Source organism: Ursus americanus, chromosome 2 (assembly GCF_024610735.1).
Source record: "Ursus americanus isolate L20-20 chromosome 2, mUrsAme1.1.p, whole genome shotgun sequence".
In the NCBI taxonomy this organism is placed as follows: domain Eukaryota; kingdom Metazoa; phylum Chordata; class Mammalia; order Carnivora; family Ursidae; genus Ursus; species Ursus americanus.
This window is the reverse complement of record NC_142128.1, coordinates 50,211,700-50,224,759: the sequence shown is the minus strand read 5'-3', so window position 1 is coordinate 50,224,759 and position 13,060 is coordinate 50,211,700. Positions and strand designations below refer to the sequence as shown.

Genomic DNA, 13,060 nt, shown 5'->3' with positions numbered 1-13,060 from the left:
CTGAAAGTGCCAGTAGCGGGGGAAGGCGAAGTTCACTTCCAGTGTCCGCCTCCTCAGCCGGCCCCTTTCCGAAGGAGGAAACGGCGGAAGAGTGGGTTCCGGTGCTGTTCCGCGGGGAACATCGCCTCCACTCAGCTGTCCCCTCACAATGGACTCGGTTCCTGCCACTGTGCCTTCTGTCACCGCTTCCCCCGGAGACTCGGAACTTCTGGGACCCCTGTCGGTCCTCTACGCAGCCCTCATAGCCAAGCTACTGGAGGTGACGGTCCCCATTCTCAGGGAGGGAGCCCAGCTCTGGCAGGCGGGTGGACGAGTTGTGAGCGGAGTTGGCGGCTGACGGGTCGAGGGAGAACTGGAGTGGGTCAGGCCCGAGGCAGGCAAGACGTTGCAGTGCTGTCCAGGGAGGCCAGCGGAAGTGATTTGAAGAAGGTTTCGTCACTTGTTCATTTGTTATTGATTTCTTAGGTTGTACCAGGCGCTGTGTTACTTTCTGGTAGACAGTCAACGGTCTCTTCGGGTCCTTTTCCAGTGACTCCCCGCACTGTTGTGGGGTGGGGCCAGTATGAGAGTTACTAGTGTGCTCGTACAGGGCAGTGGAAGTGTAGAAGCAGGCAGGTGTTTAATGCAGCTGTGTTCGCGGAAGCATTTAAAGATACTGCGTTATGTCGACGACGGTTAAATTCATAGCAGTCTGGACCAGTTATCAGGAGCCGTTTGAACCAGTTATCAGGAGCCGTCTGAGCTTACTCAGCATTTGTTTTTATGTAAAAGTAGAATAAAGATTTAAAGTCTTAGAGGAAAAACACATTAAATGGTTATTTGCTATCATCATTTTGGTTTTATTTGCAGCCATACAAGTTCATTCTCTCTCTAGGGTGTTCAGTTTTGTGTTTTATGTGGCTTTTTAAGTTGTAAAAATCAGTTAAGAGGAAGGTCTGATCCAGAGAATTCTAGACGTGTCCTAGGCAACATGATGTGGTAAGTCCTTTTGCAAACTGGAAATATGTGTTGGGCTTAAAGACATTTAGATTCATAATATTCAAAAATACTTAAAGGCAAACAAGAAATAAGAGGTTGCCAGTATCCCATCGTTTTTGAAGCAGTGGAATCGACTTGAGGGGGTAGTTATCTGAAGGAGGTTGGTTTAGAGTTTCTGTGGATGATTCTTTGTGACTGTTGTGTTCTAAATTCTTCATGGCTTCTTGTCATTTCCAATATTTCTGTTTCAGTTAGTTGCTACATTGCCTGATGATGTTCAGCCTGGGCCTGATTTTTATGGCTTGCCATGGAAGCCTGTACTTATCACTGCCTTCTTGGGAATTGGTTCATTTGCCGTCTTCTTCTGGAGAACTGTCCTTGTTGTGAGTAAATTAAACTTACACTTCGACTTATCAAGACAACAGATATTTTATAGTCACTAGCCCCTTTGTTTCTTTTTCAGTTAGGTATAACGTGAACACAAATGCTTATAATTTCAGCTAACCTTGTGAAATAATTCAGTGTAATCTTTGTTGGTAAAGACTCAAGTGAACAAGACAACATGTATGATCTTAATGGGAAAACTTCAATTTATAAATCTTAAAATCTAAAGATTAAATGTATATGTACCTATTTGGGCACATGTATATGTTCCTAGTAGAACTGGGAACTCTTAGAGGCGTCTCGAAAAACAGTTAAATAATATGTATCAGAAGCCTTAACATTTTCATATCCTTTTATTATAGTATCAAACCATGTCTAATTAATCTATCCTAAAGAAATAACCAGTCATGCATTAAAAATCTTATATAAGGGTGTTCGATGAAACACTATTGGTAGAGTGAAAACTTGGTATGAACTAAATGATCCATAGTAAGGGAATTGTTAAATTATTGTACATCCATATAATGGGATACTAGGTCACTCTTTAAATTTATGTTATTTCAAAGATACTGGGGCCCAGAAAATGCTCACAATTTAATATTAAGTGGAAAAAAAGCAGAAATCAGGACTGTAAAGTATAAACTGTGTGTATTGTAACTACATAGAAATATACACACACATAGAAAAGATGCTACAAGACAACAAAATAGTAAAAATTTATATCTAGGACGCTGGGTAATTTTGCAGTGTTTTTCCATATCTGTTTCACAGATTTTCTAATTTGATCATGTGCTATTGGGCTCATAAAATATCTTTATATTTGGAAATACAGATTATGTAGTATCCAAAGACACACTCTTGAAATTTTTATTCCTTAAGAGTCTCTTGCTGTGAATTTGTCTTTCATCCGTATCTGTAAATGTACGCTCATACACATTAATTCTTGGGACTGTATTCTATGTCGTTTTGTTTCACGGTTATCTAATATAACTGGAGGAAAAAATCCTTCTGTGTGAATGAGCTTTGCAGGTGAAAAGCTTTCAGTTTCAGTTGAAGCTTAACAGTTAAAGTAGCCAAAGCATTGGATATATGTCTTTCTAAGATTGAGTATTTCTTTTTCTGATTTCTTAATTTTATCAGACGTATCATTCTTCATAAGCTTTCTTTGCTTGCACAAGTGATGATAAAATCACTTAAAGAGAAAGGTCATTTGCCTATTCCTCGGAAGGGTTCACTAACCTCATGGGACTTTTCCTCAGATGAAAGGAGAAAGGGAGCATAGAAAGGATGAGTGGAAGGGCAGAAGGTGAAAATGCTTTTTATTTCCCACTCCTGTTTCTCCCATCTTAAAAATCCTAACACCTGTTTACATTTTCACAGGGTGATGCAGGCTTTCTTTATGTACTAACTGCTGCTTCTCAGCCTCAGCATTTGACTTTTGAACCTTGGTCCCTGCTCTCATTTGCCTGCTTCTTGCTTCTTCCTACCTCCTCCTGCCTACTGATTTGGGTGAAAGGAGGGCAAAAGCAGCTTACTGTCTCATTAGCAAGGCTATTACATTAGAAAGACAATCATTTCTTTCCATGTTGGCACTTTGAATGCATTTTCCTATAACATTATTATATGTGATGTTAGATACTGTAATAATAATGAGATATCATGGATGATTTATTGACTGATCTGAGTATCTCATTACCATTTTTAACTTCTGAAAGTGGAAATAAATTCTGCATTACAAAGACATTCGGTGACACAATTTTTAAAAAATTGAGTACTGCTTAGTTTTGTTTTGTTTTGTTTTTTAAAGATTTTATTTATTTGTGAGAGAAAGAGAGCACACAAACTGGGGATGAGGGGCAGAGGGAGACTGACCTGGGGCTCGATCCCAGGACTCTGAGATCATGACCTGAGCCAAAGGCAGACACTCAACTGACTGAGCCACCCAGGTGCCCCCTGCTTGGATTTTGTAACCCTATAATTCAGTGCTGTCTTTAGAGAGGATTTAGAGGTTAGTTGTCATTTCTGTTGTTGCTTGTGCATTTTCCTCTAGCAGTCTTCTTTCCCTTTCAGGTTGATGACCACTATGTTTAGGGGTTTGGGAAAATCAGATGATCTAGCATAATTATTAGATCTCTAAATTCAGCCATTGCCAACTTGTAATAGGATTTCCAAAATGTTTTCTGGTGAGGGAGAGAGACATGTCTTAGTACAAAGATTATGCCTTTAATTTTGTTTCCTGAGAGTTTCTTTGAATGATCACTGTTTCTAGACCTCATTCTGGCTATTTGGGGTTGTCAAATAAGTGATGTGGGGTAAAAGAAGCATTAGTATGTTTAATATGAAAATACTTATTTCCATTATTAAAGTTAAGTGCTTGCTTAATAAGATTGGTGCTCATTTAATAGATAAACATATCTTTATTTGCAAAATGAGGTATTCACTTTAGTGCTTCTATAAAAACTATGAGGTATCGCTACCAATTACATTTGAAATGCTTTAAAAATTTTTTAAAAAAAATTTTTAAAAGATTTTATTTGAGAGAGAGAGAGAGCAGGAGAGAGATCACAAGCAGGGGGGGAGAGGTAGAGGGAGAAGCAGACTCCCTGCTGAGCAAGGATCCTGATGCTGGACTCAATCCTAGAACCCTGGGATCATGGTGTGAACCGAAGACAGACGCTTAACTGACTGAGCCACCCAGGCGCCTCACATTTGAAATGCTTTTTAATGTTTTCTTATTTCTTAATCCTGTGGATTATTATGGTGAACCAAACTGTTACTAAATTTTTGTTATAATTTGACTATTGTATATAATATTTCTATAATATATAATACCATAATATTTCTGTTAATAAAATATTTTGACATCAAATCTAATTTTATTTTTCTTCTAGGTGAAGAGTAGAGTGTATCAAGGTAAATATTTAGGCTTATTCTGTTGTTTGTACTCTTCCCTCAGTATGGTGTTTGATACGAATTTTATGTAAGCTAGAAGTAGATACAGTGACTTCTGATGTCTGATTGACTTACTCCTGAACATTTTACTAATCCTAGGTTGCTAGCTTGGATGACAGAGTGGATAGTGATGCCACCAACGGAGACAGGAGAACAAATTGTGGGAGTAGGAAGAAGATGATTAGTTTGCTTTAGGGCAGGTTGGCTTTGTTGATTTAATGCAGATTTATTACATGTGAACAGTGTTCCTGTGCTAATGGTTTAATCGATACAGTATTTATTTTAAGTAGATAATTTGAGGAATAGAGATGTAAATCAGTGTGCTTGTATTTTTTTGTCTTTTTCTTATTGCAAATGACATATTTGAAATCACATTTTCTAAGAAGGAAGGTACTCCATGAAGGGAAGGATATCAAGCTGAAAGATTTTTTTTTTTCCTATTTTTGAAATAAATTTAAATTGGAATCCCACTGAAAGAAGGGTTCTTATTATACTTTTCCTATTTAGTAGTATTTTTACACCCTTATTTGCTATTAACTGCAGGTTGCTTTTTTTAAAGGCATAATAGTTATGTTAAGTTCTCATAGTGCTAGATAATGTATTGCTAATACATTGGGTAATTTAGTTTTATTTAGTCATCATAATAATCTTATGGATTTCCCCTCCCCCTTTAGTCACTGAACAGCAGATTTCTGAGAAGTTGAAGAATATCATGAAAGAAAATGCAGAACTTGTACAAAAATTGTCAAATTATGAACAGAAGGTATAATTATTTTTTCAGTATGTCAGTATTTTCTCCTCATGATTCTAGCTTGAATTATTTCCTCCTGTGTTATGGTTCAGTTATTATGGTATTTTAAAATTTCATTATTTCCTACAAAACATCCAAATCTGAAGTAATCACCATATGTGTAAAGTACGGCTTTCTTCTCTAAGGGTTACCTACTCAGAGATAACTTTTGATACCCATGTGATTTATATTTCTGAATTCTGCATGTTTTGTTTTATATAGATTAAGGAGTCAAAGAAACATGTTCAAGAAACCAAGAAACAAAATATGATTCTGTCTGATGAAGCAGTTAAATTTAAGGTAAAAATCCCTTCTCTTTTTGAGATTACATTCTAAAAACAAAAGGAAAATAATGAGTAGTTATTATTAATTTTAATGTCTTTTTTAATAGGATAAAATCAAGAAACTTGAAGAAACTAATGAAATTCTGGATGATACAGCTAAAAATCTGCGTGTTATGTTAGAATCGGAGAGAGAACAGAATGTCAAGAATCAGGACTTGGTAAGAGTTTTGCTGCAAAGCCCTAACTGTAATTTAGCTTTCAAACTGTTCTGTAGATGGGGTGGATTGGACTCTGCATTTTCCCATGCTGTAACCAAAGGAAGATTGGGAGACAGGGAAGTTGAACCTACATCCTTCCATCTTTATGGAATCTTAAATGCTAATACCACAGCCTGTATTCTCATGGTCCTAGGAAGTATTTTTGTCCTCAGCCATGGATAATTTCCATATTGCTTGGCTCTGCCCTCTGAAACATGTAGAGCAACTAAGAAACCATAGCCCTGTTGAACAGTTCTAGTACTTTGTTTTGTTTTGCATGATTCCTTTTAGAAACAAGCCTTTGAGAAGCATTTTAGAACTACAGGAAATGTGCAGTGATGGTATGGAGGGTTCCCATATATTGCACACCCAGCTGAGCTTGTGACTTGGCTGGCCGGGTATTTGCCAGGTTTCTCTACTCTAAATTTACCCACTCCCGCTCTGGGTGTACTGTTCACTTGGGGAGGAAGTACCTGCGCCTGACCTGCGGTTAAAAGAGTGAAGAGCGTGCTCCGCCTCCATGAGGCAGCACCTTCACGCATCATTTGGAATTCTTCTGTAAGTGAGATTTGTCTGTTTGTCCTCAAGTCCAACCATTTTTTGTTCAGGCAGGAGAATTTTTGAAGGACCTTGGGGATTTTTTTCTCTACCAGGAAAAACTGTTGATTTGAACTGGATTACTTGAAATTTTTTTTTTTCTTTTTTTTTCCCCCCTGCTTTTTTTCACCTTTTTGTCTGGTCATCTTACCACATTATCTCATAGGCAGGAAGGTGGTGGATGGCACGTAATAGAGCTCTAGTTATTTTCTTCTTTCCTTATCTCTTTACATGCTTGACCTCTCAGCTAAAACTGAATCACATGCTTTTACCTGATACGTAGGGGATGGCTCTGGGAAAGCATTTCATCTTTTTAGCACATATCCTACTGTTTCTGCTAAAATCCTGATACGTTTTTTTGTGTTCTTCTTCCACATGGCAGATATTGGAAAACAAGAAATCTATAGAGAAGTTAAAGGACGTTATTTCAGTGAATGCCTCAGAATTTTCAGAGGTAAAGCTGCCTATAATTTCTGCAAGATGTTAATAGGGTGTCTTAGTTTTGTTGAGCAAATATTTGATATGTTCTAGAATGTGCAATAAATGAAAACTATATGACATCTAATTGGGAAAGTGTAACACCCCTCCTTTGGTATTAATTCACTAATGGGAGTGTTTTGCACTAGGTTCAAATTGCCCTTAATGAAGCTAAACTTAGTGAAGAGAAGGTGAAGTCTGAATGCCATCGGGTTCAAGAAGAAAATACTAGGCTTAAGAAGAAGAAAGAACAGGTAAAGAAAAGTTAATGTCCTAGATTATGTGAACTAGGGGACCGAGTATCATTACCTCTTGAGTATCTTTTCTCAGATCTGTTTTTAAGGAAATGAAATATGTATGCAGAATTCTATTCTTAGATATGCAAAGTTTAACTCCCAAAATTGAGTGCATGTATATATTCTCCATCTGTTCTGGATTTTCTGTTCTTCTCTACAATTTCTTGTAACTATCAGAGTGTTTTTCATCTTTCTCTTGTTCAATACTAACCAATTATTAACTTGAATAGCCTTAGTGCGATGATGGATTTGGTTCTTGACCAAAGAATTAGGTATTTATAACTGTCCTTTGAGCAATTACTGCTTCACTGACCAAAGGAAGGTTACATGATCTGGGGAGAGACAGTGAGGTGTGCTCTTCTGTTCTTGTGAAAGTGAATTATTTGGGCTGCAGTTTTCTGAAGGATACGGTAACTGGATCAACTTCCTTGACAGCTGTCATGTTCTTACTGCAGTTCTGAGGGTAGGAGCCACTCTCCCCTCTCCCTTCACCAAGGCCTCAGTCCATAGTGACAGGCCAAAGAGTAGCATGGCTCCCTGGTTCCCTGTCTTATTCACAGGGTCCTGATGTGTCCAGTGCAAGAGCACTAGCCTTTGGAAATTCATGTGTTTTAACTTTTCAGTTGCAGCAAGAAATCAAAGATTGGAGTAAATCACATGCTGAGCTCAGTGAGCAAATCAAAGCATTTGAGCAATCTCAGAAAAATTTGGAAGTAGCTCTTACTCACAAAGATGATAATATTAATGTAAGTTCATTCTCTTGAATACATGCTTAATTCTCATGAAGTTCACTCGAGAAGCTCTTTCTAAAGCCCTTTTGCTTCTCTCCTAGGCTTTGACTAATTGCATTACCCAGTTAAATCGGTTAGATTGTGAATCTGAATCTGAGGGTCAGAATAAAGGAGGAAGTGAGTTAGATGAATTATCAAATGGAGAAGTGGGAGGTAAGTTCGGTGTCAGGGAGGTTGGACCTCTTTTTGTGTTCCTGTCTTTACACCGTTGCTCCTTTTTGGCTGGCTAACTTCCTCTTTTTTTTTTTTAAGATTTATTTATTTTAGAATGAGCAGGGGGAGGGGCAGAGGGAGAGGGAAGGAATCTCAAGCAGACTCCCACTGAGCAAGGAGCCTCATGCAGGGCTGGATCTCAAGACCCCAAGATCATGATCTGAGCTGAAATTAAGAGTTGGATGCTTAACTGACTGAGCCACGCAGGCACCCCTGACTAACTTCCTCTTAAGTGGTAGGGTTGTAGATGCCTGTCACTGGACTTACACATACCTCTGTGTGCGCTGGGCAGAGGTGGGTTGCAGGGCTGTGATATAGCAGTGAGTGTGCAGTGAACACGGACTCTGCTTTTCGTCCCACTGAGGACTGTTTGTGTGCACTGGAGCGAGAGCAGCGTAGCTGTGACCCCTCTTAAGTGTGAACACTATTCAGTAGGAGACATTTGTTTCTCACTGCGGTGGGGATGACATTTGAATTTAGTGCTCATCATTTCTGTAGCTCTGCAGTGTTAAGGCTCACAACTGATTTCAAGAGTACTGAAGTAGGGGGAGCTGTAAACTAATTAAGGCCGCAAGAGTGGAGCTCAGGGGTAGCAGTGTTTACTGATGAAGGACATGTCTCTGGACATGTTTTTCAAATTGGATATTGTGTGCATAGTGGGCATTTTCGACCACGCCTGGTAGCAGGTTCAGGGGAAGAACAGAAGAGGATGTCTTTCTAAGTAAGATACCTGACCAGGTGGACATAGATCTGAGTGAGAAGGAAGAACCTTACTTCACACATCTCTTCGTGTTTGAGAATGGCATGGATTGTACAAACTGGGAATTCACTTTTTGAATTTAAGTTTGCAATTCTCTTAAAAGTCATGGAGCCTGATTTGTTCTCTTGGTTGATTTGTGTTTTCCTTTGAATGTTTGAACATGGTAATTGTTTAGTTTTGGGGAAATCAAAATATAGTTACAAAGCAAAGGAGGAAAAGGCAATTAAAGGCTTTTGTATTTTAGGTGACCGGAGTGAGAAAATGAAAAATCAAATTAAGCAGATGATGGACGTTTCTCGGGTATGAGCTTTTTTGTGGAGTACCGTAAGTGCCTGTGCATTCTCATTGTGCCTCCCTTGTAAGGATAGTTCTCTCTCTTGGAATTTTTAGACACAAACTGCAATATCAGTAGTTGAAGAGGATCTAAAACTCCTACAATTTAAGCTTAGAGCCTCGATGTCTACTAAATGTAACCTGGAAGGTAGGCGGCTTCCTGAGAAGAAAGTGCGGGGTTTTTCACCCCTTCCAGCGCCACCCTCTCCGCCAGTGTGCAAGCCCTGTGCACACACCCAGCTCAACTGTTTTATCCTTTGCAGACCAAATCAAGAAATTAGAAGATGACCGCCATTCGCTGCAGTCGGCCAAAGCCGTCCTGGAGGACGAATGTCAAACGCTGAGGCAGAAAGTGGAGATTCTGAACGAGCTCTATCAGCAGAAGGAGATGGCTCTGCAGAAGTAAGGTGTTCGTGCCTGCTGGCCATCTTGTGCAGGCGAATGTGTGCACTGCTACACAGAATTTTGTCTTTTAAAAAGATTATTTGTAGGTTTTTTCTGTCCGTGATGAGAAGTTTGTCTGCCTTTCTCATTTCCCATAATTTGCCTTTTCCTTTCCATTGGAGTCCGTTGTTGAGGTTGTTGCCTTCAGTTTGTCTGGCAGGGAGTGGTTTACCGGTGCGAATGGTTCCTCCTGCGTCACGCTTTGTGAAGACCCGGTCCGTCCCTTTCGTGGCTCTGCCACGTACTTCACTCTCTTTCTTTGTGGCATTTTAAGTAAGTGTGATCTGTCTTGTGTCTGTTCTACTACTTCTTAATACAGCCTTTCAGAATCTTGAGTGATTGTAGGACCTGATGTTTAGTAGAATAAATACTCCAAAAGGAATATTTAGTTAGTCGAAGGTATCCTAAGTTTTGGAGTTTAGTCAAATGCTCAGGTTAAACGTTACGTACTATAATTATGGCGAGGATGTTTGGAGTTTTAAATACAGACATACCTGTTTAGTGTGTATATTTAGGTATTAATCTCCTGAAATCTCCATCTCAAATCCGAAGTGAGGTGTGTTTTTGAAAGATAGACTTTTGTAGTTCAGTTTAAGTTTTTTTCCTTCACAAAAATACCTGAATTCTCTAAAAATAGGTTGTCTGTGGTAGTGGCAATTTGTGTGTGCCCCCCTGCTTTACTCTGGCCTATATGGTGGCTTCTGAGGCGGCTTATCCTGCGAGCAAAGTTCATCCTTTTTTTTTTTTTTTTAATTTTTTTTTAAAGTTCATCTTTTTTAAATGCTCAGGCTACTATTGTGTGATGCCACGAAACATCGAAAGCATACCACTAATACTCTCTCTGATTCTTTGCTCACCATGCAGTCAGTTTAGATTTTCCAGATTTTGTTCAGGCCAGCTCTAAATACCTGGCCTGTTTCAAAGAAATATTTCTAATTTCATTATTATTTTTTTTTTTAGAGCACTTCTTTGCCACCAGTAGTAATCTTAATTTCCTAAATGAGAAGTGGTTTTCTTCACGATAGTCATCGTGGCACTGTTTTATTCAGTCCGTCCGGCACGTGTGGGTTGTACCCTGCTCTCCATGCCCAAAGCCTGGGTTAGTTCGGGCCCATATTCTCTTTACTGCCAGTCCCTGATTGGTCCTGTCGCCACCTGCCCTTTCTCTTCCCCCCTCTTCCGGGCTCTCATTCATTCTCTCTCTGCCTCAAGCGAACTTCCTTAAAATGCGAGTCTCTGCATGGCCTCGTGTGCTTAAACTCTATCAGGAGTGCTCCATTCTCTTCTGGGTCAGTTCCAGACTCTTGCATAGGCACAAAGCACTCTTCCCCTCAGTTGTCTGCAGCAGCTTCTCCACGTGCATTTCCTGCCGCAACTTCTGATGCTTTCTGACCTATAGCCACACTGAACACAGTTCCTCACTCCACTCTGAGCCTCGCTGTTACTATGTATGCTGTTTTCTCTGCAGTAAAATGTCCTTTTACAGTTTTTCCACCTGGCAGTTTCTGCCCATTGAAAGGTTTACGCTCCTTAAAATCTTTTCTGGAGTGTGTTGTAGCGTAAATAGGTACGTAGCTATAGCGACTGCGTGAGTGCTCATTTTTCTATAATGTAACTCAATATATATTCAGTATAGGTTGAAATCTACCTGTTACTGGGGCACCAAGCTGGCTCACTTGGTAAAGCATGTGACTCTTGATCTCAGGGTTGTGAGTTTGGGCCCCATGTTGGGTGTACAGATTACTTAAAAATAAAAACATCTAAAAAGTAAAATAAATCTACCTGTTACTATTTGCTTTCTGTTTGATGGCCTGTTCTGTATTCCTGTGTTTCTTCCTCCTTTCTGGCTTTCGGATTGTTTATTTTTAATAATTCTGCTTTTTCCTCTCCTTAAGCTTGGTAGTTAAAGGTTGCTCTTTCTCTCCTCCTGTAATTACCCTAAAGACCACAACATGTGTCCTGAACTTGTTACAGTGTGACGTGCATGAACAGATATACCTCTTTCTGGGCTTTAGCTCCTGTCTGACTTAGATGCTATCTGAGTATCTTCATTCTCTCTACACCTAAACTCCTCAGACATTTCGCTGTCGGACTCCAGTGCTTTCCGGCCCGTGCTGGTTCCACTGACAACACATTCACAGTCCTGGTAGCTCTTCCTTCTCTCCCGTGTCTGTAGTCTTTCCTTGGGGGTCCCTTTCATTCTCCTTGAAGGACACCCTTTAGTGACAGATATGATCAGTTTATCTTTGTGTGAAAACGTCTTTTTTTTTTTTTTTTAAGATTTTATTTATTTATTTGACAGAGAGAGAGAGCCAGCGAGAGAGGGAACACAAGCAGGGGGAGTGGGAGAGGAAGAAGCAGGCTCACAGCGGAAGAGCCTGATGTGGGGCTCGATCCCAGAACGCCGGGATCACGCCCTGAGCTGAAGGCAGACGCTTAACCGCTGTGCCACCCAGGCGCCCCTGAAAATGTCTTTCTAAGGATCGTTCTGCTGGCTCTAGGATGCTTGCAGTACTTAATTTCCTTAGTTTGAAGATAACCAGTTACTCTGTGGTTTTATAGTTCCTTTGAGGAGTCCAGTGTCCGTGGTCTTTTCCCTCCTCAGTGTCTCACCGCTGCTCTTGCACCTTCTGTCATTCTTTCTGGTTCTTCAGCAGTGTTTTTGGTAGGTGTTCAGCTATGGGTGTATGTGTTTGCATTTTTTGTTTCTCTGCCCTCCCCTGATTTCGTTTGCATTTATGCTGCTTGGGGTCATTGGCACCTCTTGATTCTGGGGGCCTTTCTTTGTATATTGATTCTGCCTCATCCTCTCTTCTTGTAAGATTCTGTTTAAGTTTTTTTATATTTCCCCTGGCTCTCCTACATTTTTACCTGATTTGCTGCATTCTGGATGGTGTTTTTTCTGACCTGTCTCCTTGCGTGCTGAGATTTCACTTCACTTTGTCACATTAGCTGCTAAAATCATTCATTGAGGTTTTTTTTTTTAATTTATTTATTTGAGAGAGAGTGCACGCAATGTGCACGTGCACAGGGGGCGGGGGGAGGAGAGAATCTCAAGCAGAGTCCTCTCTGAGTGAGGAGCCTGCCCGATGTGGGGCTCAATCCCACAATCCTGAGATCATGACTGAGCTGAAATCAAGAGTCAGACGCTTAACCGACTGAGCCACCCAGGCGCCCCTGTTTATTGAGTTCTTAATTTCAGTTACTATGTTTCAGTTTTATGGGTGCTGCTAATTTTTACTTTCATTTCTTTATAAGCATAATTATTATTATTATTATTTTAGATTTTATTTATTTATTCGACAGAGATAGAGACAGCCAGCGAGAGAGGGAACACAGCGGGGGGGGGGAAGTGGGAGAGGAAGAAGTAGACTCATAGCGGAGGAGCCTGACGCAGGGCTCAATCCCATAATGCCGGGATCACGCCCTGAGCCGAAGGCAGATGCCCAACCACCCAGGCACCCCATAAGCATAATTATTTTAAAAGTTTGTGTAATGATTCAG

General features: G+C 40.1%; 1 protein-coding gene across 4 annotated transcripts in view; it reads left to right on the top strand.

Moving 5' to 3' along the window:
- The window catches only part of MIA3 (MIA SH3 domain ER export factor 3), a 54,443-nt gene that overhangs the window by 33,256 nt on the left and 8,127 nt on the right, over positions 1–13,060 (top strand). For 2 of the 4 annotated variants that reach the window (XM_045809659.2, XM_045809658.2), the window contains exons 1-13: positions 4–259; positions 1,230–1,361; positions 4,254–4,275; positions 4,989–5,077; positions 5,327–5,404; positions 5,496–5,606; positions 6,625–6,696; positions 6,869–6,973; positions 7,639–7,761; positions 7,848–7,959; positions 9,024–9,079; positions 9,170–9,260; positions 9,376–9,514. In XM_045809659.2, the coding sequence (XP_045665615.2) occupies positions 149–259; positions 1,230–1,361; positions 4,254–4,275; positions 4,989–5,077; positions 5,327–5,404; positions 5,496–5,606; positions 6,625–6,696; positions 6,869–6,973; positions 7,639–7,761; positions 7,848–7,959; positions 9,024–9,079; positions 9,170–9,260; positions 9,376–9,514 (1,241 nt within the window). In that variant the 5' untranslated portion in view covers positions 4–148. Of the gene's footprint in view, positions 1–3; positions 260–1,229; positions 1,362–4,253; positions 4,276–4,988; positions 5,078–5,326; positions 5,405–5,495; positions 5,607–6,624; positions 6,697–6,868; positions 6,974–7,638; positions 7,762–7,847; positions 7,960–9,023; positions 9,080–9,169; positions 9,261–9,375; positions 9,515–13,060 lie in introns of those variants that run through there. The other 2 variants (XM_045809656.2, XM_045809657.2) reach the window with 1 other exon arrangement.